The following is a 12009-nucleotide window of genomic DNA, read 5'->3' as shown; positions in this document are numbered from 1 at the left end:
CTACTCCCTGATTTGTCAAATGAAAAAGTGGTTTTATTCTGTGGCTGGGAAAATGGATTTGATGACTCACCAATATCCCTATAATTTATGAAAGCATTCCTCAATGCAGTTAAATTAATGCATTATTGAAGACAAGCCATTCATTAAAACAGCTGCCAGCGCACTAGTCCTTTGGCTGTTTCTATAAAGGAGTCATCAAAGGGAAATGAAACACTTAGCTGTAATGATATGCAAAACAGATTTTTAAAAAACACAATTTTTTTTGGAGTATTCTTTAAAAAGTCAATATTGATTTATTTTTTTAAAAAATAGGAATATGAGACTGAGCATCATTGTCCCTTGCCTTTTTATGACACATTTTAGGATCCACAGCCGCATCCTTTCTTTCTTGGTTCACTCTTTAGACAAGCTACAATAAGAGCAAGAAAACACACACTGCAAATGCCGCAGCTGTTCAGGAAGGATGAACAAGTGAACACATGAACATGTCCTTGTTGATCATGCCTTGCTCTGTTTTAGTGGCAAAAAAGTCATGGCCCATTTATTGTCTGGATGATAGTGAATTAAAACAGACACAGCAGATGCTTCATGACATTTTTAATTTCTGAACAACTCATAGGGTGAAGGAGTCCACATTTTTTCCTTGCCTGGTGGAAATAATGGATCCGTCATAACCTACATTCACTGATTATTCTTGCTAGCAAAACCAGAAATGTAGTGGCAAATAGATGTTAGTTCCTGCTTTAATTCGGTTAAATTGTGCTAAATGTTTTTTTAAAGAACCCTCAGCCTCACTATTTTAAGTTCCAAAGGAAATGCTATTCATTTTTACCAAACTGAAGGTTGGAAGGAGCTGTGGCTGCGGAGTGGATGATGCCAACATTGTAATGCACTTTACACTAAAAACTTCAGATCAGTTTACAATGATCATGCAATGTTGTATAGTGGCATTAGACCCCTCTTCCAGGTTGAACCGAAGCTGAAAATATAGCTTACAACTACCCTGCATGCCATCGATTCCATATGTTTCTAGTTTGACTAAGGGAAATGTATACACCAACGGTAGTGTGTAGCTCAGTTAATTTAATGGAAGTTGGGAGCTCTGTTGAGAGGGAATAGCATGAAGCAGCCCTACACTGTTGTCTGCTCTTAATATTGTGAGTCAGAGTTGGGGCTAGGGTAAGTCAACACACCAGAGCTCAGGTCACAGCAGATATCTTAAATTGTGTCCTCCTTAGACTTCCCACCAAGCTAAATCCAGTACTCAGTTATATGGAGAGGATCATGCTTCACCAAATTGCATACAGATTGATTTCACTTTTAAATGTTCAGAAACTGCAATAAGCAGGTAAAATTTGCACATAAGAACATGGATTGAGTCAAACCCTGGCCCCATACAGACAAGACAAAATAAAGCTGCTTTGGGCCACTTTGGAGATATGCTGTTTAAATGATGTATGCGTCCTAAGCTGCATCAAAGCTGCGCTCCAGTCCTTAGGACTGGATTGTGGCTTTGGCCTGGCTTCCATACTCTTAGGATGAATGCATCATTTAATAAATTTAAATAGCATACCTCCAAAGTGGCCTGAAGCAGCTTTATTTTGGCCTGTATGGGGCCCCTATTTTTGATGCTAACATTGTGCTTTTTTCCCCAGCTAGTCCTTCTATCAACTTAGGTAATATACATATCCAATGGATACGTTGCAATATTTTTATATGGGGCTGTACTTTTTAATTATTTATATATAATTAAAATATATTCATTAGGGATACTTATTAAATTATTCATTAAAGACATTCATTAGGGAATCTTAATAATGTTAAACATCATAAATATTTTATACATTAAAATAAGCTACCTTGGAAAAGGAGAATATCCGCCTTGGTTATGAAATGTATAAAGGAGTGCTCTTGCTGTTTGTTACTCCATCCAGCAATGTTCCAGCAAAGTATATTAAGCTGGTAAAAATAAGCTACCTTTCTAGAACAAAGCTGGTCAAACACATAGTAGAACAAGACCCCTTCTTATGCTGTCAAATGCAGAAGGAGCCATGCCACCAGTTCCACTCTGTCTTCAAGGAAAACCCCTGGTTCCATCCCAGGCATTCACAGATAGAGCATAGAAGTTTATGTGCATCGGTTTCCAGGCAAACTAGAACCCCATTTGGGCATAGTTCAAGTTTGCATGGAAGTGTGCAGCTCCAAAGGTTTGCCCACAGAGATTTCTCCATGGTCAGTATCCACACCTTAAATGTAGACACCAGATGCAGGGCCAAAAAAGCATGTGAGCTCAAGGGTGGAATAAGCAGCCCTCCAGTCTCTCTTGTTGTGGGATTAACATGTGAAGAAGTCTTAAGATGTCCAGAAATGTAGGTAGTTCTGAGGAGCAACTGCAAGTCTGAAAGGCAGCTGTGGGGACCTTTACAAGGAGGCACTGATAGGCCAAAAGATGCACTTAATGGTCTGCATATAGCTTGATGGGTCTGTTAATATAAGGAGATTGGCACATTGCTTTTAAAGCGGAATTACAATTGGAAAATAAAATAATTGTTTTATTTATTTCCCGCCTCTCTGTCAAGACAACCGGGGCGGCTTACAAATTAAAATTGTACAATCCCTTTGCTATACCTTTAGCAAAATGTTGCCTCCAACATGTAGCTGCTGTGTCTCTAAAGCATGGTTAGGGCATTCCTTTTCACTGAGGGGAGAAATCTGTCAATAAGCTCCAAATCATGATGCAGTCCCACTAGTCCCCAGGTGCCATGGCATTTCCCATTTTGGCAGTCATGTGATATCATTGTCTCCTCCTCTACCCGTCCCCCGTCCCCCTTGCTATTCCCAAGCATCTAGACTTCATTTATATTTTTGTATTTTTCTCTTCCTTAAATCACATTAGCATAATTCTGGAATTGTGTTAAAAAGTAAAAATAAAATAAAATAAGACCCGACTTGGGTAGGGAACAGTGCAGGAACGCAGTGTTAAAGGGGAGCATGGAAGAGAGTGTGGTCGCAGCAACAGCCCATTACATGATTTTGGAGATGTGTGATAAAGGCTGCTCCAACTGGTACAGTATGTTTCCATTTTCATTAACTAACACAATTGCGGCAAGAATACCATTGTGTGGTAATTTAGTAAGGAAAGTTCCCATCAGTTATTCTCAGCCTATCCTTTTGGAGCCATCTTTCAATTTCTTACCCCCCACCCCACCCCAAATCCACCCCAGCCTTTTAAAAGAACACATAACACTTGTTAGTAATCTATTGTAAACAAGCTTTTAAATATTTTCCCTCCATTGTCACACTTGATCAGTTCTTTATTGCAATGATTCTGGAATGGCAAAAATCAGTTTGAAGCAACATTAACAGAATAAGAATACAAGCAACAAATAAAATACTAGGCGGCGTGAGCATTTTTACACTCTGTGCTCTGCCACCCCATCCCACATCACACGCAAAGTCAGTGAAACACTATTTCTATCCGAATTATGTTTAGGACTGTTGATTGTATATGAGAGTATATACAATGTATTCTACACCAAAACTGAAATTTTAACGGCTGCATTCAGATGTCATGACAAACCATTGTTTATTATGATAGAACTGAGATACATCTTCCTCAAACCTATTCCTCCTGTGCCATGGCTGAAAAGAAATTAGAAGCTTTTGCTTCATTTTTTGTATGGAGCACAGTTGCCCGTTCTACCAAAATCTTAACAAGTATGGTTTGTTGAAACAAGTCAACATTATAACCAATAGTTTGTAATGGGCTCATTTCAAGCAACATGCTGTTTCTCTATACTTCTTACCACCAGTTGTCCTAAGTTGTTTGCATATTCTTAGAGTAAGGAAAGGAATATATGCATGGGCACATGTGTGTGTGAGTGCACACTCACATACAAACACACATACACACACAGATTAAGGTTTGTAACTCTATAGTACAACTGTAAAACCATCAGTTTAAAAATATATAACACAATTACAATAGGGTCCTCATTGCTGAATATTTAGCATTAACATACAGGAGGCTAAGTGCTTGCAGGATCATTGTGTCTGGTCAGACGTTTTAATAAAGAGGTTGCTAATATTCACAAGCTGAAGAATTATATATCAATATGTCCAGAGGAGTGCCAGTTTCAAGACATACAGTCCCCATAACCAACTCCCTATCTTACACTGAAACCAGCTTTTACATCTTGTGTACCACCCTGTCCAGAATGTGTAAAAGTTACTTTGGATACTACAGTGCCCAGAAAGCTTCAGTCAGTATGACCATCAAAGACAGAGCTCTGATTCCACCCACAATCTGCTACCAGTCCATAAGTCATCCTTGACGAAGTCCAGCAGTTACATGAAAAAAATCTTTAGATTTTGATGCTTTGGCCTGGCTATTGCTTTTTCTTTCCTTTCCTTGAGACTTCAGTGTGGCATTGACCCCAATCTAAAGAAAAACACTGGCTGCAATCCAGAAAACGTTACTTGCTCTACAATCAGCCATAATGACTTTTATCCATTGACTTCTAGAGAACTTGAAGCACAACTGGGGACTGACACCACTATATTCACAATAAGATGAAGGATTAAAAGCACCATTTGGGATTGAAGCCACTATACCAGCGCTAAAATTAAATGATATTTGTGGTGATGCATTCACACATACACGTCATTCAGTTATAAAGATGCATGTGTGAACTATTCTTGAATATGAAAACAAAATACATATTTAGTCAAGACCAAATTAGGTAGCTCCAAATGGTACATTTATAGTATAATTCTATGTATGTTTACTCAGAAGCATACTCCACTGGGTTTAATTGGAATTAATCCTAGGTAAATGCACATAGGATTGCAGCTATAGACACTTCTTGCTGCTAATACAGGTATCTTGTAGGCTTGTGACATTTGTTCTTTTTAATTCAGAAGCTGTCTATCGTTTGTATCTCTTGAAGTGTCTCCTGTTTGTGGCAACTGTTAGAATACTCCAATCATTCTTTTTAAAAAACGATATGACTTTCCAGGATAACATGCATGTAGCTTGATCTGATGCCAATAATGATTAATAAGCCCATGATGCTGTAGATAGAAAGAAAATATATGTTAGAAACAATAATGTGAAGGATATTTGAATTTTTTTTAAAATAAATAAGATAGTCTTTTATTTTTTTCATTTTATATATCCAATCTAAAATAAATGTTGGAAATGTGAACCCTGTTAATTTCATACAAATATAGTGAATATCCAGAAACTCAGAGATACTCCAGTGAATGTTGAAGTAATCTTAATGAGACTGCTACTGTATCACTCACTACAATTATGGACATTTAATGGAAGATATATAATTTACTTTTTTAAAAATCCAAAGAGAAAATATAAAGCCCAAAGAGCTCCATTTAATTTTAATTAGTTTTAAGAAATATACATTAAAATTAATTAGAATGATCTAATTCCGAATTAAAATTTATTTCCAAACCTCTAATTTGTTTTTCTAACATTGAAAATTATTTTGCTTCAGTTCTGTAACCTCACATTCATCTGATAGGAAGTAAGAACCTACTCCCAAGCAAAAAGCCTTGGGGTGACAGGACTCTTGCTGGAATTTGAGTTCCTCATAGCCAGTTTGAGAGCGGCAACCTTTTTTCCCCTCTGCCACCAAAGCAATGGTGAAGTTTGACAGAAATCCAAGTTTCTAGAACATAAGCTTGAAGTCAGAGTGGGGGTAGAAATCTGAGAACTACATCCAAATTAACTAAATACAAATGAAGATATTATAAAAGAAATTATCAAAATTATTTAAATTAAGAAAACTGAAAGGAAGAAATTACCAACTCGCCCAGTCAGTGCACATCCCTTTTTCATCATAGAAGAAATTTATCTTGGAAGTCAACATTCACCAACTTCACTAAAAGGTCATGAGCTGAAAGTGCACAGTGGTGCCTTGGGGAACATTTAGACACAACAAGCTCTTTGCCTCCCCAGCCCTAGGAGTAACATAACCTACAAGGTGACTTCAGTACAAGTTTACCTTTCACTTTAGAGTAGCATGGGGTGCAATGCACTGTATTCCTGTAAATCCAAATGCTGTCTCCTGCCTTCAGGTTTTCCAAAGGTGCTTGGCAGACTTCACACTTGAAATAGACAAAAATATAAGACTTAGCTTATGAAAGTTAATCATATGTAATGACTATACATGTGTTATGATAATATATAAAACACAGAAGGTACTATGGTGTTACTGGACATAAGATGCCAATAAATTAAGTATCAGGGCTTATTTTTTTCCTGCACTGAATTCTCCATCAACACTACCATCACCACAATCAGACAATGTTCTGGCACTGTAGAACCAGCTCAATACAACTTTCTCCTCTTATCCATTCTGCTTCACGCCTCGAGGGTGGTACAGAACCATCTCATGGGGACTTCCCAGGCACCCCAGAGTACATTTAGAGGTGGGTAGGAAGTTGTAGTGGAGAAAGAAGATAATTCTCCCTCTGATTCCTGAGGGAAGCAGTCCTATCAATGGATTTCACTGAATTCCAGCAGTGCTGCTGCTATGTTCTATAATGGTTAACATGAGTTAAAGACCATATCTCCATGTTCTTTTCATTCTCCCTGCATGTCAGTACTGTATTTCATCTTACATGGATTCTAAGGGAATAAGATACCTTCTACCAGGTCAGATTATTTGTCCATCTAGAACAGTCTTGTCTTCTTTAAGCAGAAGTAACTGCCCAATGAACTTAGGTAGGGGCTACATGATATTTTAAAGTCTGAATATGCCAGATATTCAATTTGGAAACTAATGTAGTTGGCCACAAAATGTGCAATTTAAAAAATGTGCAGTTTGAAAAATGATAATGTTCAGTTAGAAAAATGGGAGGAAAGCTATACATCTTAAGCCTAAAACCTATTGTTAGTCCTAATTAGAGCAAAACTATGGAACAATCGATTCCATAGGTCTACTCGAGGCTGACCAACAGGATTCCACCCTTAGTGTGTATTAAAAACTTAAATGAGAGTGTTTCTCAGCATATTTGAGGAAAACAGCAGTTTTGAAGAGGTACCAATTCTGTCTGTACAAATTCAATGAGAGTAAGAATAGTTTTAGAGCCTACCTGTTTAAAATATTTTATTATAATACAGAAGCAATGAAGCCAAAAAACCCCTCAGTTAAAAACATGGACCAGAATCCTGTATGGGATTTATGTTTGCATAAGCACGATAAGAGCTGTGCAGACTAAGGGATGGCCTGCAGCTGCCTCTATCTGCAACGGATCAGGGCTGCAGTAACTGCACACATGATTAAAAGCGGCTCCTTTTTTCACCCTGGAAAGGGCACCATAGCTGTCAGCCCACGGCTTTTCCACACTCCTTTGGCGCTATGTCATGTAGTAACAGCACCAGAGGAGTGCCGTGATGCTGCACGCCGTGTGGTACAGCGCATGGTGTTATGCTGGTCTGGGGGCAGAGTCGGGGTGTGCGATGTGTAGATGCCATACCCCAATTCCACCTCCAGGCCGGACAAAGATGTCGGTCTGCACAGACCCATAGTTATAGTGCTGTGCAGGTAATCTCAACTCAATTCTCTCCCTGCCCCCAAACCCCATTTACAGTGAAGCAACCACTGTGATCAATGAAGGTCTGTTCCCCTGCTTCTCCAGAAGCAGCTGACTGCCATTTCCACCCCTTCCTCTGGGGAATCTCTGTTGTGACAGGTAAACGTGTGGTCCTAGTTGCAATTCCTCCTCACAGTGAAAATACCTTGCATGAGTAAGGGTGGGAACATCAGTCAGATCCCTATTAATCACAGTGGCTGCTGCCTGGTAAGTAGGAACTGAGTGACTTTCAGAATATGTAACAATTTTGAGTATTTAACTCTAGGTTACACATTTGTAACTGCCACAGAGGATTCCAGCCAAAATGATTTAGTTACGTTTCAAGATACCATATACTGAGTCAGATCATTTGACTGTATCTACAACTGTACTGCAGTAGAAGAACAATAGAAGAAAGATGTATCAGCAGGCCTTAGGTAATCCCAACATCTCCAGACACATAATTAAAGTTTGGCCAGAGAGACCTAAATAGTCCAAAGAGACCTAATCTTGCTCAGTAAGCATGGGATATTGACTTAATATTGTGTGTGACATAAAAAAGAAAGTAAGGAGTAGAAATAGAATGGTATATCTTAGAAATGTCCATGGTAGGTAGCTGAAACCCTGAACAGGAGCATTCTACACTGCAACATTTTGTGACAGGTCTGACTTATTACACATAAAATACACAGTTTCAAAAAGCTTTATGTATTTATTTTACATGCCAATGGGGTTCACAGTTCCAATAACACAATCATTGCACCTTTTGTGACTGTCAGTAAAGTGTTCCTACCTTGAAGCAAGATGCATGACAGCAAATCTGCAAGGCATCCAGAATCATCTTGGTATCCATGGACAAGGGCTTTCGACAGTAGGTGCACATTTCTTTTTCAATAATGGCTCTACACAGCAAAATGTGTAATTGAGTTTATTATACAACAGAAGTTAAGGAGCACAGGGGCTGTGTAGATGGGCACAACATACTCACACTCCCATTCCTGCATGACACTATTAACCTCTTGCCATCGCTCAAGCCTTACAGAGATGCCAAGACTGAATTCTCTGAAGGCCCTGGAAATTCTCCTAAGCAAGCCACCATCAAAATGAGTGTGAGGTACAAAACTCACTTCTAGTCAGAGCTTGAGAAAGTTCCCTTTATTGGACTACAACTTCAACTCCAGCCAGTATGGCCAACTCTAGTTGGGGAATTGTGGGAGTTGTTGTCCAAAAAAAGAACTTGTTCAAATTCTTACTCTTGGGCAGTTCCCATGTATTAAGTGGCCAAAGTGTGAATAAAACTATGGCTGGCATTCTGTCAGTGGATCATGATAGTTACACCATCGTAATTCACTTTTATGGTCATTATGTAGGCCAGAATTCTGTTCCAACCACTCATCAACCTAAAACCCCTACAGACAGTTTGCAGGAGGTTTCTGCAGATGCCTGCTGCAGCATGTCCAGCCACAGAGAAATAGTTGGACATGTCTCTGCTCATCCTCTCTGTGTTGGAGGGGCTGCACTGCTTATAAGGTGTGTATTTGGGGGTAGCATTGAAATATGTAGCTGCAGAGACATAGCTATGTGACCCAGAAGTCTCCTGATTCAAGATCTTAGCTTGTGTCCATTCCTGGCACAATAAAGATAAGGTTTGTCCTTCTGACAGAACAAACCTCATGTTGAAGGGTGGTTGTCAATTGTGTAGACAATGTGCATCCTAAGGCAGAGTGTGGGAACCTTTGCATATATCATATGGCTATATGAGCATATGAGCCTGCTTAGGTTTTAGGATCTTCAGAGGGAGGCTTTCTCTAGGTCCCACCACCATCACAGGCAAATTTAGTGAGGACCCAGGAGAGGGCCTTCTCAGTGACTGCTTTCAGATTGCAGATTCCCTCCCACAGGCAAAGGATGGCAGTCTCTTTCCTTTCCTTTCTCCAGCAGGCTAAGGCCTTTTAAATTAGGCAGACATTTGGTTAAAAATCTATGTAAAATAAAGCATTTGTTGTAGGGTTGGATTTTTTAAATTCTTTTTAAAATCTTTTTAAACTGTGATCAGTGGTTTCATATCATTTTAATCTTGTTTTTAATTGCATTGTTATATAATGCTTTTTCAACTTCAGTGTAAATTATTTTAAAATAATTTAAATATTTTTTTAAATGTGCAAGGCCTCCTGGGGTCTTGTACAAGGAGAGAAGCAGGATATAAATCAATGAAATAAATAATAAACTCTAGAGAAATCATGTGAAATCTGTTTATGTTTTTAAATGGGAACAGTCAGTGATGTGGCTGCGTGAGGGTAGAATGAGGGTATTATCTCCCAAATAAAAATTCTGTCCCTTATTACATTTTCCTTCAGTTCCCAAATGTCTTGCACCGCAAAGAGTGAGACACTGAAAATCATTCACATCTAGAAGTCAGATATCTGCTGTATTTACATTTCCTAGATAACTTTCCCTCCACTTTTTCTTCAGATGCCGAAACAATATTACTAAATGCTCTACTGAAGTTTGAAGTCACTGCAATGCTAGGGATTTGAGGACTGAAGGAATATTTCTTTGGAGAGGCTGAATTTTTACTTGAGGGGTAATGCCCTCATTTTGCCTTCCACCTTTAGCTACATCCCTGGGAACAGTCTTAAGGTATTATTTCTTTAAAGTGTAAATAACTTGTGGGATGAGACAAGGGGGAAAACTCTCAAAATACCTCTCCATATCTGGCTTTCTTGCACTTTCACTCCACGCCCCACAGGATACCCTCCAGCTGTCTAGATTTGGCAAGGACTGTTCCAATTAATCCTCTTTCATCCCACTTTTTCAACTGCTTTTAACATGTCCCAGTTTCTATATCTCACTTCCCTCCTTTATTGTTGCTAGAATCAGAGTTCAAAAGCAATCAATGAACTCAGCAAGGGGAAAGGAGAGGAAGGGCAGAATATTGCCATTCTCAGTAAGCCCAAGCAAAAGTGAAAAATTGCATCCTTTCCTAGATTGTCTGTTCTTCCATATTAATATTTTTAATCTAGGAAAGGATGCAATTTTGGCATCTTGACCTTTTCTGATGTTGCTTGGCCATATGGGTCCTGGTTTTCATTTGTGAAATGTTGGAGGGTACACTACAGTAATCAGATTTCTACTTCTCTTACTCACTGTAGATATAGATAAATAGAGATAGAGATAGGGACAGATAGGAGATACCTACCTATCAGAAGTAGAATAAACAGTTTTAATTGATTTTCCAGGGATGGTGTCTTCATAAGCATCATGGGGAAATTGGCTGCAGTGGAATGAACACATGCCAAATGACTAACAATACTTTTTTACTTTTTCACATTTGCACTCTAGCAAAGGAAGCGTATCATCAGTCAACATCAAAGCTATCCACACAAACCCAGGGGCAGATTGCAGAAATGCACAGATGTATGAGAAGTTCTTCTTAAAAAGACAAAAGTTAAGAGAACAGTGTGGGGGCAAGGAAAGAGTTAGGTTTTACGTGGTAAGAAAGGCAAAGAAAGCCTTGTTTATAAATAGCTTTTTAGACAGCTTTCAGTGGAGGTTGGAGAGATTGAGGATTGTGCCCAGAGGATAGGAGATATATCTCTTACACACACAGTATTTTCTGAAATAACCATGGAACACACAATAATGTTAAGATGTCACACTCAAAAAACATTCAGCATGGTACAGACAGAAATAAGGTTCAAAATGGGAAGAGAAAATATGAACATGTATTATTTTTATATTTTACTAGTACTGTATATTATTTCTTTGGGTATCTCTTACAGGCTCAAAAGGGGGTTAACACAAGCCCGGCAATATTTTTTTAAAAAAATATTAGTGTTGTCATATAGATACTTGTGAAAAGACAGAAGATGAAAACCAAACTGGAAAAAGGGCACTTTTGAAAGGCTTCTGCCACCTTTGAAAGGCTAAAAAATTTATCATGCCATAGGTTTCCCTGGGCTGAAGTCCACTTCATCAGATGCATGAAGCATTATTGTGATTTACTGGAAGAGATACATATGACCTGAGGGGGATTGTAAAAAGTGTGTTAGACAAAAATGGCATGCAGAAAGATTACGCCATAATACATGGGTTGGTTTTCAAAGTGCCCTAAGATTTTGTTGCTTTGGCTGAAACAAGACATGGCAACCTGTCTGGAAAAGATCCAACTGGACAGCAATGCATTAATAAAGTCTCATTTTCATAATTCTGTGCCCCAGCTTCCCTTCTCTAATACAGGAAGAATTATTTTCTTCTTCCAAAATATACGCCAAAAATATCTTGATACACAATCGGATGTCCAGTTTTAGCTATATCAGGCCATTGTTACTTAATCTTAAATGTGTAAATCTGGCAGTCTTGCTGGCAGCAGATGGAATTTGCTGACAATAAACATATTTATGACTGCAACAT

At 38.6% G+C, this 12009-nt stretch overlaps 1 protein-coding gene across 6 annotated transcripts in view; it reads right to left on the bottom strand.

The window, feature by feature from the left end:
* Window positions 1-3275: 3275 nt before the first annotated feature.
* SCEL (sciellin) overlaps window positions 3276-12009 on the bottom strand; it is a 75033-nt gene continuing 66299 nt past the window's right edge. For all 6 annotated transcript variants that reach the window (XM_089511146.1, XM_089511151.1, XM_089511150.1 and 3 more), the window contains 4 exons: window positions 10796-10870; window positions 8390-8498; window positions 6024-6126; window positions 3276-5073 (listed from right to left, as the gene is read on the bottom strand). In XM_089511146.1, coding sequence (XP_089367272.1) covers window positions 5057-5073; window positions 6024-6126; window positions 8390-8498; window positions 10796-10870 — 304 coding nt within the window. In that variant the 3' untranslated portion in view covers window positions 3276-5056. The remainder of the gene's footprint in view (window positions 5074-6023; window positions 6127-8389; window positions 8499-10795; window positions 10871-12009) is intronic.

Source organism: Sceloporus occidentalis, unplaced genomic scaffold (genome assembly GCF_023333645.1).
Source record: "Sceloporus occidentalis isolate IW3139 unplaced genomic scaffold, rSceOcc1.0.p SCAF_2, whole genome shotgun sequence".
In the NCBI taxonomy this organism is placed as follows: domain Eukaryota; kingdom Metazoa; phylum Chordata; class Lepidosauria; order Squamata; family Phrynosomatidae; genus Sceloporus; species Sceloporus occidentalis.
This window is presented reverse-complemented; position numbering and strand designations above follow the sequence as displayed.